Consider the following 21,019-nt stretch of genomic DNA (forward strand, 5'->3'; position numbering starts at 1 on the left):
ACGATGCATGACTGGTCTACAGTGGCATTCAAGAGCCTCAAACCTTTTCAGTTCCAAGTCAGACAATTGAATTAAGGAAAATGATTTTCACTGTCTAAAATTTATCAGGTACCTTTGTAGTAGGAGCAGTGAAGGATGATAGAACAGCTTTCCTGACATATTTATAGTGTTTGCTAGGAAGATTTTTCATAGGTGCAAATTTCAGTCTTGCTTTCCATGGAATAGCTATGAAATGGTACTTTAGGGATACAGAAAAACACAACAGAACATCTTATCTTAGGAATAAAATTGCAGTGTTATGTTCATGCAATCATATATTGAGAGTGTTAAATAACATTTAATTCTTTTTGAAATGTGGAAGTTTATTTTCCCCAGTAGATATACAATACACACTTAACATTACGATTAACCAACTTTATGCCTATTAAACTTTGCTTCACTAACACATGAAACACATTAAGAGGTCATCTTCTTTGTGTGTATGTGACTGAAAAAACTGTTGTAACTGAATCATTTTATATAAAAAAATTAGAAAACAGTTTTAAGAGCTGCCACCACATTCCTTTTCTTTAGACACATTATGAATAAGAAATATTTTCAATTATAAAAAAGTTTCCTTCAATTATAAAAAAAGAAAAAAGGCAAATTGCACATTTTAAAAAATAGGTTCTGTGATTATTTGAAGTACACCACATAATGAGAAATAGGGAGAGAAAGAAGAGATAAAATAATAGCATCTGTTAAACATTAAATCTGTTTAAAAGCATAATGAATAATGTAAAGATAATTCTATAGTAGTGAATAATAAACTGATATTATAGCACTACATATTTTTAACCGATTATTTTTTACTGATACAAAATTGGAACTCAAAAAATCAAGACATTTAACTAAAGAGTGTGGGATGGCTACTTTTATTCACATTGTATTGTGAAGAAAAATTGGCCAATAAGGTGTTCCACCAAAGCTCAACGCATATTTCTAAAACCAATAAAAATACTTAGGAAGATCATACTGTATAAAACTCAAGGCATAAACAGTGAGCTATCGAACAACAATATCAAATATTGTTATATTCTTTAAATTTATGTTGCATCCTGAAAACTTGTGAAATATCACATTATCTTGAATAGATTTCTGAAGACTCTATCATTTACATATTGCACTTCGGATAAGCCATTAAGACTGTTTTTTTTACAGTACTTGGAAATGTATGGTTGAAGCCATTTTCGTAGCTCATTCAATTTAGCAAGAGGAATATGTTTCAGCATATTTAGTACTGTTAGCATACTACCTAATAAGATTGGCATGAATGTGCATGATAGCCATGGAATTATTAACTTCAAACAGGACAGAAAGGATAAATACTAATGTTAATACCATGGATCTAAGTATCGAAATGGCTACAATTCTACTGTAATATGTAAATGAAATTTAAATCCAATCCATAATAAAGTGTGAACGTTAGATGTTTATTTAAATCCTGGTTTATATTTTCTTTTGGAATAGGATTTTAAATGTGCAGTGCCAGATCTGTCCAAAATACACACTTGTTTTGTAAACAGTTATGCACCAATATGCATTCTCAATTTCTACAAATCAGATTTTCCTGTAATCTGATACATACCTATTTTTTCCTAGATGTTAGTTGTAGTCACTCTGTGAATTAAAAAAAAAGTTACACAAGTTTTCAGTTATAAAACTATATGTTGCAACAAGAATCAAGGCAAATATATTCTGATTGTAACTTGAAGCATGTTTAGTTCATAGAAATCTCTCAAGTTGAGGTTAAGGGGAAAAACCTTGTTGGCAATGTGACTTTCTCATGAGATTTGGTGCCTAAGTATTAACAAGTAGGGTTTCACAGATAATATTGGCAAAGATTGCTTGACATTTGAATACATGGGTTATGTCAAATCTTGCAAAAGACTTTTGGTAGCTACATATTTTTGTGCAATGTACTTGTGTCCCATATCCTAGCTACATCAGGACATCACAATTCCAAGTATTTCATAGTAAGAAAGGAATGCATACAAATTAAGGTGATATATGATAGAAATTCATTATCGTTTGTTACTTTTAAACTGATTGGTGCTGTGAAATCTTTAATTGAAAAGTCCTTGCCTACAGATACATAAAAATTGCTTCAAACTAGACATAGCTGTATCATGATTTTTGGTAGGCTGTGAGTAGAATGAGTTCTTTTCTCCTTCAAAGCAGCCTTTTTTGTATCATTATATGAAACTTTATGAAGAATTTTTTGTATCCATTCTACTTATATTAGCATATATATATTCATTTTTAATATACACAATTCAGAATAGAAAAATGTTTTTTTATATTTATGAATGTTCTATGTCTAGATAGAATAATGGCCTTAGCTATGTCCAACATTTTGATTACCAAAAATTTTACCTAAGTTCCATGTAATTTGAATCAATGCATCTTTCTTTGTTTCTCATTTGCCAATACTCTGCACTAAATTAAAATAAAAAGAAATAATTGCAATATTGATTTACAATTTATACTAAAAATATTTTAGTTTATCACATTCTTAAAGTAATGAAAAAGAATGCATATTTCTTTGCTTGATCAAGAAGTGTTTTGCTTAATAGTAATATGATCATCAAGGCAAAGTATAAATAGAAACTGTGTATATGAATGTTTGTAATAATGATATGAATGAATAAGATAAGCTTTTTGATGTAAACGTCAAATAAAATATTTAATGCATTGGAATACATGTATAATATTTCTAACAAAGATGTGAAAAATTGGCAAGTAGCTGGAGAAAGTCATGAAAATTAATGATGAGACAGGATGCTTTTGTTAATGTCCACTTACAGCAAGTTTGGTTTATTTAAAAAGTGTATAAACATGCATTGTTTTTGTAAGAAGAGGCTTGAAATTTAATCATCAAAAATAGGTCAAAGATGTCTTCTTTTCCTTGTTGAAACCAGTTTCCTGTAATGTAGTGAATTCATAAAAAGAAACACCTTGATTTAAAACTGAGCATGAATATGCCATATCTTTCTTTTCAATTACTGTAACCCAAGATTTAAATACAAATGAATTGGGTTTCAATGTCTTACAGCTTCAGATAATAATACAGAAAAACTATGTGTTAGTTGCATAAGAAAAATTAGATCATGGATTTCAAGTGACATAGCTCTACATCTTCATCTTTACTGCACGTATTGAAAAGATGAATACTGTAGATTTTTGGAAGCAGCTTGGATATCTCAATGATAATTGCATCTTTAAGTCTTGCTAAGTATTTCTCTACCTTCATATGGTTCATAACCTTCAGATGGAAGAGCAAATTAATTATAATACTCTTTTCTAAAATAAAAAGTAGCATAAAAACAGCTTTAGTGAAACATCTTAACTTCCTTCCTTTGTAGTGAGTGCAACTGTACTGAATAAATGAAAAAGTGATACTAAGAAGATAGGAGGCTTTCATGTTCTAATCTGATCTTGAAACTGATACTTCCATCATTTGACCTTTTTCTTTAAACGATAAAAGCAACATTGTTTACTATTTCAGATGGTATTCCATTCCTGATGTCCCAATCAACTCTTGCTAACATCAGTTTTGCCAGTCATCTTCCTAATTCTACACCCAAATGGAAAACCACCTAACATAATTCATTACATCCAGCATTATCCAACATAGCTTACAGTACATAGACTCCTTTCACATTCAATCTTCTTCTTCTTCTTCATGACACGAGGCATAAAAGTTTTGTGCTTATCACCAACAAAAAATTGCAGTGCAAACTTCAAACATAAAATGTTACACAATTAAAAGTTATTATATGGCACCACAGCCTATAAATTCACATATAGTACAACAGACCAAGAAGGACAGACAATAATATGAACATAGCAAAATGAAGGTGAGTTTGCATAGCAATGCAATAAAAAGAAATTATGTACAAAGGAAATTTATTTCATCCTGCAGGGTGATTTTCCCCCCAGTATATATGCTTAATAAGAAAGAGTTTAAAGTGAAAGGTGTAAAAGAAGAACATGAGTAGAATATCTGCGGGATATGTGTGGCTGTGTTTCTTTACATTGCATTTACAGTTCCTTTAATAGTAAGTACATAAATAAAGAAAATGTTCATTGCACTGTTTAGTGTCATCACTTCCATGAGTTGAGACTTGATGGCCTTGAAAGCAGCTGAAGATGTTTCTTTTCAACTACTCTGTTAAACAAACAAACAAAAAAAAAGAACAAGATAATGTTTTAAGATGCTTTAATTTAAAGATATATGCATTTGTTTTATGATTTAAGCATATATGGATCAAAAATATAGATTAAAATAACATTATAAACTTAGTGCATTTGAATTAAAAATATTACAATATTTTGATACTTGAAATTAATATTGGAAGCAGTAATTGCAATTTAATAAGAATAAAAACTTTGGACAGTCTAATTTCTGGAAAAAGGTGGAATAGAAGTAGAGCAAAACTATTATTAAAATAGAATTTAAACTGAGGAAAATAAATCGACCTAATTTTTTCTATAACGAAATAATCATGACCCAATTGTAAATAAAATTTACATGTAATATATATCCGAGCTACATTACTTCAGATTTCAAGTGTTATTTTATAAAGTTCAAAGTTTTATAATACGACAGAAAATATCCTATAAGGGAGCAACTGGAAATTCATCTCCAAAATATTAAGGTTCTTATATGTAGGGCCGAAAAAGACATTTTTTACATTGTCACTCTAATTTTCAAAAAGGGTCCTGCTCACTCAATTGAATCATTTACGGACAAAATAAAGAAGTACCCCTTATTATTATGGGCATTTTATGTTATTCTTTCAAGCAGTATACATTTTCTCTATACAATAAATTAGGAAAATGCAATTTTGTCTAGACTGTTCTTTATTGCACAGAACTATAAGTGCATCCCCCATTTGCATATTTTAAAGCTTTTCTTCATTGTTACTAAGTATATTGTAATACTATCAAAAGTTTACATTTTGGTAGATATCCATAGTTTTTAAGTTTATTCATTTATACAGCCTATATAACCATTCCATTTTTATAAAAATAAGGGAAAGAGCAAACACAGGGAGCAGATTACTCCCGTATCTTTAGATTGTTTTGTCCGTGTATAACCCTTTACCATGAAATATAAATTATATGGTGTAAACACTAGTCTTCTACTGTAGTTAAAAGTTTACTGTTCAGAAATGTTAAATACTTATATAAAATGATTAAATTAAATAAAATTGAGAACTTCTAAATGGATAGTGAAAAAGTGTTTTGTTCTTCCTTTCTAGATGACCACCTTCTCTGTCATGCATATTATGTGTTTATAATGTAGATATGTAATAATACCAGGAAATAAATAATTGCTTTTTATATTAATATTAAATTATATTAAAATTATATTAAACATAGCAAAACTATATGGAATAAAAAGAGATTTAGAAGTAAAAAACTAAGTGTATCAATTAAGCTATCACTTTATTTTCAATAATTTTTACTAATAAAAAAGATCTATAAGTTTGAATCTAAGAATCTAAGCAATTACGTTATATAGAGGAAGGTTCCTGTACTAAAAGTCACAACACTAGTGGAAGCTGTTATGGTCCTTGGTTATCTGTTATAAAGTAATAGAAAGTTAACTTGTATTGACTGCTTTCATTTTTCCTATATACTGGTTTGTTTCTTGCTTATTTAACAACCAGGCTATAATATAGTATTATGAAACATTGTCTTTGTGCCCTACAAACCCAAGAAAACTAATCAAGAACACTCACATATGAGAAATATGGCACATTACTATTTATACTAATATTCAGAAAGAAAATACTGTGTATATGTTTACATTCATAATATTGAGATTTAATTAAACATATAAAACATGTTACAGAATATTATAGATTAATATGTTGTTAACTATAGTTTTCCCATGACTATCCACTAACACAGAAAAGTAAACATTTTCCTTCTGTTCTAATTTTAAACATTTTTATTTGCTTGATTGCAAAATAATCTTACATAATTCATCAGGAAACTGTCCTTGACTGTTTAATCCAATATATCCTACATCAATGAGGTCGCTCATGTTGCGCTGATGACCTCCTTTCATGACATCTGTTTTTTTGGGTCCAGTTGATCCTTTAAAAGATGCTGTACCTGAAGAGCTGTGACCACCTGGGGATGGGAAGCTAGGCTTGCTATATGGCACCAATGTCTCTTCTGAAACATAATGAAAAGAATTTGGCTATAGTGTGATTCACACATATAAATTTTGAAATTGGCTTGTGCATTAGGAATCAATAGACTTACCTATGTATATAAAATCTTACATTCAATTTCAAAAATTTGAGTAACTACTAAGTTTTGGGAATTGGAAATTTTTATATATATTTCATTCAAAATAGCTAAATGTATAGATGAATTTAATATACTTGCCTGATATTTTAATATAAATAAGTGTGTGGAAAGAGAAATATATGCATCCCTTTTGCTCAAAATAAGCCTGTTTAGCGTATTAGTTAAGGCACCAGCCTAGAAATATGGAGACCCAGACTATGAGTTCTAGATCTGTCAGGTTCAAAGCCAGCTGGGTGACCTTGGACTATTTGCCTCCAGAAGATTGCAACTCATCTTCTGAAAAAAATCTTGCCAAGGAAATTGGAAAAATTAGTTCAGGCAGTAATCAGGTGTTACATTTTGCTCAAAGAAACAGTCATATATTCATTCTAAACTTAAACTGCTCATAATGAAAACAAAACATGGTGCCTTAGGCTTAAATAAATACAAAAAATACACAATTTGTAGGCTGAGATAATAGTTGATTACCGCATAACTATTGTTGCTCAGTGTACGAAAAATGCTTTTCTTCATCACTATAATTATGATAAATTTTAAATTAAGATAAAGAACTGTACAATCAGCATATTTAATTACCTACTTGGAATTATTTCCAAATATATTTAGTACTTGGGAAATTATTTGATTGACTTATAAACAAAATCTAAAATGTTACCAATAAACTTCCCTATGCTTTAATATTGAACTCTGTTATAAGATCACATTCAATGTTTCTTAGTATAGGTCTATAAAATCTGTTAAAATGTAAGAATAAAATTCCAGTCTTCTGGTGAGGAACAGTTAACCAATGCCCAACATTTTTCTCTGATCTGCAGAGTGCAAGGAGACATTATAGCCTAAAATACTGGTGGATATTAGATCTAGATTCCTGAAAATTTTTTTGGAACATGTTGTGATTAACCATTCGTATTTTGGAGACCTGTTTTTATGTGTAGATGTCAGGAACTGATGTTTTTGCAGCTGATTGCAATCAGCTGGGACTCATGGATTCTATTGTGCTCTGAGCCATAAATGCAGCCTTTCCTGGACTTAAGCTTTGACCAAACACCATATTTTTAATCACTTCAGACTTTATTTTATTGTTCCTTTAAGATTTAAAAATCTTTGGAACAGCAAATTTATCAGTCACTTTGTGAATCTTCAATTTGTTTAAAAAGAAAGAAAACCATGTGTTTCCAGCTTTTTAAGATCTCTCTCTCTCTCTCTCTCTCTCTGTGTGTGTGTGTGTTATAACGTTTAAAACAAATATTTGATTCTTGGATTCAAGAAATGCATGACTTTTTCATTCTACACTGAAACAGAAAGCAGATATTAAATAGAAACCCTTAAAGGTAACAAAAATGGAATTTAAGGTGTACTTAAAAATTATAAGAAATAGATGGATATACTTGATTTACCAATGGAACTGAATGATCATTTAAACATTAAGGACATATAAAATGTATCAAAAAGGGGCTCAAATTATTCTATAAAGCATCAGAGGGCAAGAAACAAAGGTTGGAAACTAATCCAAGAGAGAAGCAACCTGGAATTAAAGAGAAACTTCCTAACAGTGAGGACAATTAATCAGTGGAACACCTTGCCTTCAGAAATTGTGGATATTCCATCACTGCATATTTTTAAGAAGAGACTAGACAGTCACTTATCTGAAATGGTATAGGTTCTCCTGCTTGAGCAGGTGGCTGGACTAGAAGATCTCCAAGCTTCTATTCTATTCTATTCTATTCTATTCTATTCTATTCTATTCTATTCTATTCTATTCTATTCTATTCTATTCTATTCTATTCTATTCTATTCTATTCTATTCTATTGTTATTCCATTCCATTCCATTCTATTCTATTCTATTCCATTCCATTCCATTCCTTGGATTATCTTTTAAAATTGGAATATAACAGATGCACTGGAATTATTATAAGGAAATTAGATGGACTTGGATAAAGATGACAAGATTTCCAAGAGAAGAAATAAAAACTGCTAGGGAGAAGTTCCCAGAGGACGGGCTCCAGCACTAGTCCGAAAGCTCAGAAGACAAAACCTCTGGTCCTGGTGACCAACCAAAATTGGATCCTGCAACATTATTCTAGGACATACATATTTCGCTTCATTTATGAGAAATAAAAAGAGCTGAAAAAATAGGAGCTAGAACTTCACCAAGATTTGAGGATGGCTGGAGCAAGGAAACCTCTGGTGATGCTCAACAGTTATCTTGAATGAATGTTATTATTTTTGATATGTATTTTGATATGTTTCTTAATTTTTGAAATGTATGTTAATTTGGATTATAATTTGATTAGTAAAGAGGAAGATAAAGGGTATTTTGATTAAATGGAAAGGAGTACTATATAATTATGTTCTTAGGTTTTCTTTCAATTTTTTTCTGGATGCTTGCTGATTAGTAAGGAATGGTGAAGATTTAGAGATGAATTTATAGAAAATAGGATGAGTTGTAGGATGAGGATGCATTTGGTTGTATTTTTAAAAACAATTATAAGGTGTTAATGATGAATATACTTGCTAGGGATGAAAGTGGAAATTTCTTTTTATTACTACTTCTTTCTTGGTAGTTGATTCTTTTTGTAAACTTAAATATTTCTGTTTCTTTTGTAATCTATTTTTGTGTTAGGTTCTTATATTAGATTTATAAATTTAATATAATCCTTAATAAAATTATTTGGGAAAATATATCACCTAGAAGTAAAATTCCATCAAGATTAATACATTTAAATTTTATTAATTCCAGAAGAAAACAAACAACCTGCTGGTAAAGCAATATTTAAATATTTAGTTCATAGTTCGTAACTGAAATCTGTTTTGAATTACATGAATTATATATGAATCAATGTTTGCTGATGAACATAAGAGTATTTAGTGCACTAAGCATGCAAAAATTCTACATCAGTGGCTTAAAAGACACAACAAATATATGCTTCAAAGATAAATGCTTCATGTGTATAGAATAATAGCATTAATTCCTAAAAGAAAGCATGCAATCAGAATGTTAGCAGTTAGCATTCAATGCTTCACAATTGCAAGAATAAATAACAATGGATGTTAAATCTAATTGACCTCCTTTATTGCTATGTAAGCCTTGACCTTCACCATTTGTAAGCAGATTAATAGTACATTATAACAGGTTTAGGGAATTGCCTAAGCTACTCTGAGATGTACAATTACACACCTGATCCAAAGGCTTGCTTTTGCTGGCCTTGAAGTTCTGTGGAGGTTAGCCAATCCTGCGTTTGCCGTTGCCACTCTAGTGATGTTCTAGCTTGACGATCCAAAGAACTCTTTGTTTCATCTATGTTGGTTGGATGCTGTCGCTCTAAAGAGCTTCCTTTTCTTTCTGTTGAACCCCCACGTTGGCCTGTACCTATCTGTTGCCTTATTCCCTGACCAGGAGGTGGGTCAGGTGGTGGTGGAAGATCTAAAAAATGTAAATAGTTTTATAGAATTCAGAGAAACGTTTTAAACTATATAACAAAAAATGAAGGGGTTTATTAATATTGTCTATTAAAATGATTAAACTTTAGATATTTTAGTCAGGTGACTTTTTTCATTAGGAAAACAATTTTAGTTGGCTTAGATAATCTATGTTTCTTATTACACATTTGCAAAACCTATAAAAGCACCTACTTAGTGTTAGCTGATTTTGATAAAACTAAGCAAAGTCATATTTGGACATTTGCTTCTGACCTCCAAGAAATCTCAGGACTGCAGGCTGGAGGGACAATTCTTCTCCCCCCTCCCAAAAAGAAATCCCAGAAGAAACTAGTGGAGGACCATCTCTGTAATTGTTGCCAAGCTATCCACACACTCAAGAGGATCCAATATCCCAAAGGAGTCTTTTAATTTTAAAAAACAAAAACAAATAAACCCGTAAGATGGAAATTTTATAGTAATGTTCTCAGATGTAATGTTGGACAAAGCCAGAATTATACCTATTTGCTCTAAGATAAGCCTCTACCATTACATGTGTCAAGACAAATAAAAAATATTGAAACTTTTTTCCACATATATCTATGATAGGATAATGAAAAATGGATATAAAAGCAATCATATTAAGTTTAATCAATAATTTAGTATTAAAAGGATTAGGATAACTTGCTGAAATGCAGAGAAGTGTGTCTGTGAGGCTTTGCAAGTTTTAGCTGCACCCAAGGAAAGAATATGTTGTAGAATGCTGGTAATTATGCAGTAAAACTTTGAACTATGGTGCTGGAGAAGACTTATGCAAGTCCCTTGGACTGGCAAGGCGATTAAACTGGTCAGTCCTAGAGAAGATCAACCCTGACTGCTCTTTAGAAGGCTAGATGCTGAAGATGAAACTCAAATACTTTGGCCACCTAATGAGAAGGAAGGATTCACTGGAGAAGAGCCTAATCAGGGATGGGATCTGACTGGCATAACTACCAGTTCTGTCTATTAGCATCATGAGCGCATGCGCGAGTCACACGAGAGCAATTTACAACCTGCTAAGCTGCCCAGACAGCTTAGTGAGCAGCAGTTGGAAAAGCACTTTTTTCCTGCTTCTTCAAGTGAAGCTGTGTCACACAACCCACCTGCAGTTGAAAAAGCAGGAAATAAAGGTAAGGTAAGGGTGGGTGGGTGGGCCACAACAGCAGCATACATAGAAACAGTTCTATGTCTGCTGCTCTTAGGAGCAACTGGTTCTACAGAGGTGGACAGAACCAGTAGAAACCCACCCCTGAACTTAATGCTGGGAAAGATTGAGGACAATAGAAGAAGGGTATTACAGAATGAGGTGGCTGGATGGAGTCACTGAAGCAGTAGGCATGAGCTTAAATGAACTCCAGAAGATGGTAGAGGAGAGGAAAGCCTAGAGGACGTCGTCCATGGGGTTGCGATGGATTGGATACGACTTTGCAACTAACAACAAATGCACCAAATACCTCTTAAATTTCTGAAAAATGCATGCAAGCCTTAATGTAAAATGATAAGTGGCCAATATACATGCACAATTATACATGCACGATTTCATATACATGCACAATTATATACATGGTTTTTAAAAAGGCAAACACCTTGCAAAAACTGGAGAATATTATATCATCTCTAAATGTATAGAATTAAAGAGAATATTGAGCTTTCATTGACCAAGTAAGCTTTATATGGGCAGATCTAAAACACAGAGAATATATTTACTGTATTTGTGTGATAGAAAAAAACACAATATAAAATAAACAGTTGACTTAAAACTTAGTTGTGCAATGTCCTTAAGTTTTAAATGTATGCATGAATAAATAACAGTTCTCCCTCAAGTGTAAATATTGTTCTTAAGTTTGCAGTAGAACAATTTTTATATACCAAGCCCAGTCATAATTCCACTGAAGTAGTTTTAAACCAGGGAACTTACCATCTGCCATGCCTTCTCTACGATAAGGTAAGGATGGCTGTTTTTTGGTAGGGTTAGGCCTAGGCCTTTGACTCTGATTCTGGATTATACTAGTATTGCTGTCAGTAGAAAATGGGCTGGTTGGGCGAAGTTTCTGAGAAGTGGAATGTGGTTTGCCTAAAATTTAAAAAAAAAAAAACATTCTTAAAATATTTTCATATGTTGTTTTATAGGAGGAACTACCAGAAAAGTAACAAGGGCAGCATTTTATTTTCTGAGAAAGTTTCAAACTTTTGTGCTGCATCCAGCTAACTGGGTGATGAACCATACATATTAATAATGCCAATAGAATGCTTGCCTACAATGCTCAAATTACTCAAAGGTATTTGGAAGAAAACAACATCAATCTAGTAGAACAGAAAGGAAATAAAAGAAAAAGTGGAAGTACAAAAGGTCAACTTCTGATTTTACAAAATGGTTTGGAAAATCCAATTGACATACATCTGGACTGATTATAAAAAGCTATTTGATTCATTACCACAAAGTTGGATCATCAAAAGTTTGGAAACAATTGGTATCAGTAAAAACTTTAGAATGTTTATAGAAAAAATAATGAAACCATCAAAGATAGAATTTATTATTGGAAATGAAAAATATGGAGTTGTCAACATTAGGAGAGGCATTTTCCAGGCTGACTCATTATCACTTCTTATTTATCATTGCAATGATCCCATTTTCAGTGATTTTGAAGAAAATTTTTTTTGCCTATCGAAGAACAAATGCTAATAAAAATTTACATTTCCTTTATATGGATGATCTGAAGCTTTATGGGAAATCAGAAATCGACATCCAGTCATTGACAAATATATTAATTTTTAGCACAGATACAGCAATGGAAAATAGAAAATGTGCTATAGTAGCAATTAATTGGGATAAAATCAAGAACAATAATGGAATTGAAATGCTGAACTGTCCTTATGGGAGTACATAAGGGAATCATCAGGACAAAGCCTGCAAGCTTCTGGTCATTTTACAGTTGGATTTCAAACAGGGACAATTTAAAAATGTGATTAATAAAGAATAAAGAAAGTGTCAGAAAACTTCTAAAGATAAAAGTGTATGGTGGAAATACCATCAAAGCCATCAATACCTAGATCATACCTGTGATATGATATATTGCTGGAATTATTAACTGAACATAAGCTGATCTGGACAGTTTGGACCCCCAAAATAGGAAAAACAATTATTATGCATTATGCATTATATCTCTGTAATGATATCGATACTTTATAGGCAGGCACACAATGAGGAATAAACACTGAAAGCAATGCATTTTGCCAGCAGCCATGAACATGCCATGCAAGCATCCTGGTGTATTCCTCATTATGTTCCTGCTTCCTCCTGTATAATACCTTCCTTTCCAATCACTCTGCACTGCAAGGCTGTTGGGCAAAACAACAGATCACCCACAGGACAAAGCATCCCAACTGTAATGATGATCAGTCATTGGTCAATAATTTTTTTTAGCATCCTCATAACTTCAAATGGTTGCTGAACAGTAAGTTAGTAAATGAGAACTTGCTATATTAAATATAGTCCACGTTCCCCTTTTAAAATTTGAATCTCATGGGACTCGGGAATCATATATTTAGTGTATGTTCCTGTGATCTGAAATATTCACTCCTTGATATATGATAGAGACCAACTTGGTTTCTCTTTACAAAAACTGTTAACATATCTTCCATCCTCCTCAGCTCTCCATACAAGTCCAATTGAATGGGATCCCCTTTTGGTTCTTTAAATTTTAAATTTGGTTGATATTTTACATGTTTTTTTAATGTGTGATTTCTTTTTGCTTTTTTATGTTCATTGTTTGACTTGGTTGTACTCTGCCCATTGTTTGAATTGGGCAGCCCTATAAAACCAACCAACCAACCAACCAATCAATAAGCAGATTTATCACTTTCTGCCATCAATCACAAAATTTTTCTCTGTTGCAGTCCTTACCATAGACAAAATCTGACTTGATGGGCCACACTAGGAAATCAATTCCACAGGGAGGCTAATACTACTTTCATTGAAATTTCATATAGCATAATAATATGCATGTGCCATACCTCCTTCCTCTTATAATTCACTGCATCTCCCTGAGCCACTTCTGAATCTTATTTTGTTGTTATGGATTTACTTTAAAATACTTTCATCTTCTTTCGCCTCAGTAATGTTTCTTGAATATATGTGTCAAAATCATCTTCCCGGTTCTGTATACTATTGTTTAGAACAGCTTACATTCCAAGGTATGGATGACTCTGATCTTGCTTCACTTTTTATAAGGCTTTGAAAACCTGTTTGTTTGTTTAATGGCCATCATGACTTGACCTGAGCTATGTGGTACTTTCCTGTTTTTCTCTTTGTTGGCTTCTTCTATGTTTTTAATCCTAGGTTAGCTACTCAAAGTTGTCATTTGTAGCCATATAAATCATTTAAATAAATAAACAATTATCCAGTGAACTTGGTAATGCAATATTTGTGTTTCTGATAGCTCTATCATTTTTGAGTCCCTGCCAAGTAACCGTGATATCATAATTACTTCCATTAAGTTATTAGAATCATAATATGGAAATGTTTAGATAAATAAGTATTTTAATTGTTATTTTTTTACATTTATTTTCTATAAAGTTCTATGTAATTGGTAGAAATAAGATGCTCGTTGCTCCTGAGTGTGCTCCAAAACAAAGAACCTAAATGATAATTTTTTAAATCTCATTAAAGTGAAGTAGTAATTAAGAGATCATATTATAAAACTGAATTATACTCAAGCTAATGGATATAAGAATACAGATTCATCTGCAAGGGCGGATTTAGCATTAAATAGCATGTAAATGAATTGATGACTGATCATAAATTAATTTTAGTACTTAAAACTGTAATGGAAACACAGGAAGATGCCATTTTATCCTAGTGTTTTATTGCTCTGCAAATTTGAACAACTACTTAATTTTCTAAATGCATGCTAACAGCTTGAATAAATCTGAGAACGTTTTGTGATTTTCAGCAATAAGAAAAAATAAAGGATGATACAGATGGAAAAAACTAAAATTCCAAAAAAAAAAAGAGGTTAAATGGTTTCAATTTATTTTTCATTACAAATGAAAAATCTCATACTTATGAGATTCATGTTTTCATCTATAACTAACAGACCCATACATATTTGATTCACTTGGTTTCATAAAAAAAATTCTGGAAATAAGTACTTTAATATGCATTTACCATTCATATGGATATTTTAATTTAGAAATTTTGTTCCACATGTCGGGCTAAGTAGGCACCAACAATATTGTTGCCCTATGATTTAGGGTTAGGGTTAGCAGCAGTGGTGGGCTTCAATTTTGTTTTACTATCGGTTCTGTGGGTGTGGCAGGGGAAGGATACTGTAAATAAGTTTTAGAGTACCTCTCCAGTTAGAGGTAGTATTTGCTAGTTCTCCGAACTATTCAAAATTTCTGCTACCGGTTCTCCAGAACTGGTCAGAGCCTGTTGAATACCACCTCTGGTCAACACATATTAATGTTCTTTGTTCTAAAACCTAAAACTTAAAACTTCATTATAAATATGAAGATCAATTACATACACTAGATAATGATAAAGTTAGCAAGCAGTCATTAAAAAAGATGGTGTTTTGGTATACGATCTATTGCTAACTTGGGGTATATGGAGAAATATAGATAATTTTTGTTTAAAAATTACGCCAGAAGTTCTAAGAAAATTGAGGCAAAACACTTAGCATATAGGTACACCAAGAAATCACTCTTTCAGATAAAGGCCTTGGATTTGATTTAAAGTGGATTTAGTTTTGAAATCTTTGTACTTAAATAGTTTGGAAAGCAGAGTGGTTGCAAACATTAAATAACTAAACACATCAAAAGTAACTTTAATCATATATGTGAATTATGCATGCTTGGGCTTCCAAAGGCAAAAATTGCTACTCTAGGTCTGAACCCTTCTAAGGTTATGAAATTCATATATAAATTGAACGTTGTCTATTTCTACCATGATAATTTTATTATCAATTCAGATTGAGTTTCCTTGGTTTATTTTTTTTTGCTTGTTTTTGATTTTGTAACTCACAGTTTGTTATTTATAACATTTTTTCTGCATTCACAAATAGGGCTTATCGGTGTTCTTTTCCTACCTGTCACAGAGCTGTCAAGATTGTCCATGCTGCAGCCTAAAGTATGCTCTAGATCTCGTAATGGCCTTGTGATTTCTATTGCCTCTTCTTCAATATCATCCTCATCTTCATCCTCTGGAATGTCTGCTTCAAAATCTGATATCAATGTTCCAGAAACATATCCTAATGGGGGAGCTGGGGTCTGGGGTGGCTGAATATTGATTTGATTGTGCCTAGAACAAAGAGAAAATATATTTATTAAGCATTGTACTTACCAATTCATTTAAAAAGCTGAGACCATTATCTAGCCAAACTTAAATCCTTTAAATTGCCATTTATGACCATTCGTGTAATTTATTCATCTTCCTTAACATTGCCTGCTATCAGTTGGAAATATGTTTTAATGGTAATGCAGAATGAGTCTATATTTAAGGAGAAAATGACACTTTTGAAGGATTTGTAGGCACTCTAAAACTTATTTTTTCTTGCATATCTATTTCCTAATTTTACAGCCAATTATCGTCATTGTAATACAATGTATGCTAATTTGAATATAGTATATCCAAGAGAATAAAAATAATGGTTTTATTCAAACCATTAATGGTCTTGATAAATCACTTTAAAGAAAGTAAACAATAAAGCTCTTGAATATATGTTTGATGCACTTGTGGGAGTATAAAAATTAAGATACATATATAAGGATTTTTCCCATTACTATTAGAGCTCAAAAGATAGCTGAGACAAAATGTTTACATAATAGCATTCTTAATTATGTTTATGAAGATATCAAGATAAAGTTGTGTTTTATGGCTACTTCTGAAAATGATGCAATCATTTAAAAATTATTAATAATGTAACATAACCTTTTAATATATTTAATATTAATTTTACCTCAGTAAAATTATTGATATATAATTGGTGTGATATTTATTTTTTACTGAATTTCTATTCACTTTTTCAGTTTACATAAACACTCAAGTTGTACTTCCAAAGGTGTATTAATATGCAATAGAATTAAAAGCAGAAGCAACATTAAGATAAAGCATTAAAATCATTAATAATTGAAACTTGCATGGGTTATTGTCCTACAGAAAATAAGAAGGGCAATCAATGGTTTCAAGACCACAGTAAAAAGTCAATTCTAATACATTTTGAGTCAGAACTGGAGAGCTTGATTTAGTCTTCTGAGACAAAGATCAACCAAATATTGGCTAGTCCCCAGTAAGAGTAGGAAAATTCACCAATTCTTGAACATTATTTTAAAGGTATTTTTTCTTCATCTAGTTATTGACTTATGAAAACCTTGTGTGTGCCAGTCAACCTATCTGAAATGATATAGGGTCTCCTGCTTGGGCAGGTGGTTAAATGAGAAGACCTCCAAAGTCCCTTCCAGCTCTATTTTGTTCGACTGATTGGTCTCCCAATATGTCAAATGACTTATAATGGTTACAATACAAACTTGTGAGGAAGTATCTAGGAAAAGGCAGTGCAAAAAAGAAATTTGGTACAATGAAGGAGTGGACGAAGAGATATATGTTCCACAGGTACCTATAAACCAGAAGATCATTAATTCTAATCTTGGTTTATTGACACAAAGCCAACTGGGTGATGATGGGCTGGACACTATTAGCTTCAGCGAAGGTGTGTCAAAATGGATTTCTTTGAGGGCTGGATCAGCATTGTAGTTTTCCTCTGTGGACCGGCAGTGGGTGGTGGGTGGGGCAGGACAGATGTGTCCTGCAGCACCCTGCCAGCCAAAACGGGGCATGGAGGGGTCCGTGCGTGGCCCCTGTGCCTCATTTTCACCCTCTATGGCCTCATGCAGCACCCTGCCAGCCAAAAACAGGCCACATGGACCATTTTGGGCCAATTTTTAGGGTTTTTTTGGCCTGTTATGGGCTCATTTTTGGCCTGTTATAGGCCCATTTTTGAGTCCATTTTTGGTCCATTTATAGCCTGTTTTATGCTCATTTTTTAGCCTATTTTTGGTGAGAAGAATGCTGCAGGAGGCGATGGAAGGAGAAAATGAAGTGTGGGGGGCTACATGCAGCCCATTTCAGCCACTGGAGGCACCACAGAATGGTCCCTTAATAGTTCCAGGCCGGCCCCCTGAGCCAGATTTAAGTACCCCACACAGGCCTGATTTGGCCCATGGGCCTTGAGTTTGACACCCCTGCTTTTGGGAGAAGGCAATAGCACTTCTGAAATCTTGCCAAGAAAACTGCAGGAAGTTTTTCCTGGGAGTCACCAGGAGACAACATTGACTTGAAGATGCATATTTTCACACACTGTAAGAGATACACACTTACATACACTGTAAGAGAACAGCCCTGTTTATGAATAATTGCTGGACATCAAAGCATATCCACTGATGAAATGGATATTTTTAAAATATTTTTTCAGCTTTCTAACACAGGTCTGATAGTTCCAAGTTCTTTAAGAGTTCATATTTCAGGAAAAAATCTTGACCCTAACTCAGTTAATAATCAGCAGTATTGTTTGGATTAGAGATGAAACAAAAACAAGCACCAAGGTTTTCCAGTTAAAGATGTAGTTGTGCCATTAGACCAAAATAAGGCCACGCACCCTTCCTTGGAAATATCAAGCTTTTTTGATAAAGTGTGGATATCCATTTTGTTGGAAGATTTGTATAGATACTCCGTTTCCTTTTTCTGCTGTTCAGGGTTGCTGCAAAAATGCCTGACCACTAAACCCAATATAGCACAACCAACATAAGATATAAAAAGGATAACACTGTCACACATCAAGAACATATTGTTGTGGTTTGCGGGCAGCCGGTGAGGATGGCAAAGGTATCAGACAGTGAGGATGAAAGGGAACCAGTCAGGGAGTCTGGGGAGGACTTGGACGAGGGCCCTGCATCTGATGCAGTATGGGGCCAGGATCATCTAAGAGTGGGGTGCTGTCTTTGGGTGCTGGCAGAAGTGAAGCAGAGGACCACGGGGAGCCTGTTCCCAGTGCGCATGTGCGCAGAGCTGCTAGAAGGCAAGAGCAACTGAAGCAGAAGGTGAGAGCAGCTGAAGCAGAAGAGTAAGGCTGGGAGCTGATTGTCCCTTTCATAAGGGATAAAAGTCAGTCCTCAATGATGAAGAGCTCTGCAGGAAGCAAAGCAGTTCAGTAATTTCTGAGTCCTTCGTGAAGCTCTGGTCTGTTTTTTCTAGGTTTTTGGGTGGGTCTATGTTAGCCTTAACTGGATGTCTGTTTCTTGGCAGCATTCGACAGCACTGAAAAGCATGCTCTTATCTGGAAAAACTGTGTATAATGAGTTTTGCCTGGGAATGTGAGTAATTCCCAGCATCACATTTAAAAAGGTTTTACTTTTAAATTCAGCTTGTGTGTGATGACCAGGAGTGTAACACAAATGTAACAAAATCCAAAACATAAATAAATGTCCTTTAATGCCTCCAACTTGGCCCCACTGTTCAATAATTCTCAGTTGGAGCTAAAACCTACTCAAAAATAGTCTTCAAAAGAAAGCAATACAGTCCGAACTTAATGAGCAGATAGAGGTGAAATAAAAAACCAAATAAACTACAATGACAAAATTTCCACAACAGACCAGGATAAGTAATTATCAAATTCAAGGAGATAACAAGGCATAGTCTGTTGGAAGGACGCCAACCAAGATAACTTCAGCCCAAAGTAAAATACGCTTTGCTTCTGGCAACGCTGTGTTGTAACCATCTCTCTTATATACTATTCTCCCCAGCTACAACTAATAAGAGGGATCATGGCCGCTTCCTCTCTTGTAAGCCAAGTTGTTTCCTTCTCCGTTCCTCCCTGCGTGTCCTAGGATGAAGAGGGGATGGGCTTGGTTCTTCCTTTGACTGCCCAGCCGGCCTCTGTCCTTCCCCAGCCTCCTCCACAACCTCCAGAACCACACCTCCAGTCCCTGTTGGCTGTTCATCCTCTCCCTCAGAGTCCAACTCTATCAAGGGCATGACATTGTGTTTTATTAAGTCTGCCAAAGTCTGGGTCAGAACAAATATCAAAAACTACCAACAGTGCACTACAACCACATAGAATCAGCATAGCATACAAGCCAACTAAAGCCCTTCAAAACATTCTAAGTAAGCCAAAAGACCCAGCAGCCCCAAAGGAAAAAAACAGGTCATCTATTACATAGAGTGTAATAACTTCAACTGCCACTATGTAGGACAAAAAAGCAGAAGATTGGCAGAACACATCCATGAACACCAACTAGCAGTCAGAAAACATGATGAAAACTCTTTATTTTCACAACATATGGACAGATTTAACCAGTTTCAACTACGAAACCGTGAGCCAAGTCCAAAAGCACTAGGGAATTTCTAGAGACTTGTTACTCTGATAAATTAATAGGCACACAGACATAAACAATATCTACATAGAAAAGAGCCAATCTACAAGCATAAAAGGGAACAAAAAGACCAAAATACATTTCTACCAGCAATCAGCACCCTTATGAGCATCAATTAACTCCAAGATTAACATCAGACTAACAATCAAGAAGTAAACAATACCCCAATCAAGGAGCTGCCAAATAAGCTAATAGTAAAAAGCTCAACCAAAGAACTTCTTAAGACTACCCCTACCAACACTGATAGAGTAAGCCACTGATAGAGTAAGCCATAGAGTAAGAGTTTGAGAGCAAACTCCATTCCTTACTTACACTGATGATGTTACCTAGTTTGGGTAATGAAACATCTGCAAGAAACGCTGGTTGCAGAAAACCAAGCTAAGAAACCATGAAGGACCCCTTATTTCAACCCTGTGTTACAAATATTTTCCTTTATTCTTTACCTTAATCTTAGTCTCTAACCTCATTTTCCAGAGAGGTTATGTACAGCTAGTTTTCTTGACTGAGTAACCTAGCACAAAACCAGAATTATAGCAACTGTAGCATATACCAGTACATTTGTTTGTGTTATGGTGGTTGTAGGAATTTTCATGTGGACTTTGTTAGGTGCAAGCAATCATGAAGCAAGGCAGTTCAAATGAATACAAGTTTATTGCATGCTAGCACTCTCTACAATAATCTAGTAGCAGTCAAAATAATAAACTAGCAGCAGTCAAAGCAAATTGGATGTAGCTAAGAATCAATTCAAAATGGGCTGCATTTAGA

At 33.5% G+C, this 21,019-nt stretch overlaps 1 protein-coding gene across 12 annotated transcripts in view; it reads right to left on the reverse strand.

Moving 5' to 3' along the window:
• Window positions 1-360: 360 nt before the first annotated feature.
• ROBO2 (roundabout guidance receptor 2) overlaps window positions 361-21,019 on the reverse strand; it is a 783,469-nt gene continuing 762,810 nt past the window's right edge. For all 12 annotated transcript variants that reach the window (XM_026700666.2, XM_087937503.1, XM_087937509.1 and 9 more), the window contains 5 exons: window positions 15,916-16,127; window positions 11,745-11,900; window positions 9,549-9,794; window positions 6,031-6,231; window positions 361-4,210 (listed from right to left, as the gene is read on the reverse strand). In XM_026700666.2, the coding sequence (XP_026556451.2) occupies window positions 4,209-4,210; window positions 6,031-6,231; window positions 9,549-9,794; window positions 11,745-11,900; window positions 15,916-16,127 (817 nt within the window). In that variant the 3' untranslated portion in view covers window positions 361-4,208. The remainder of the gene's footprint in view (window positions 4,211-6,030; window positions 6,232-9,548; window positions 9,795-11,744; window positions 11,901-15,915; window positions 16,128-21,019) is intronic.

Source organism: Pseudonaja textilis, chromosome 7 (genome assembly GCF_049901715.1).
Source record: "Pseudonaja textilis isolate UNSWEBS1 chromosome 7, rPseTex1.2, whole genome shotgun sequence".
In the NCBI taxonomy this organism is placed as follows: domain Eukaryota; kingdom Metazoa; phylum Chordata; class Lepidosauria; order Squamata; family Elapidae; genus Pseudonaja; species Pseudonaja textilis.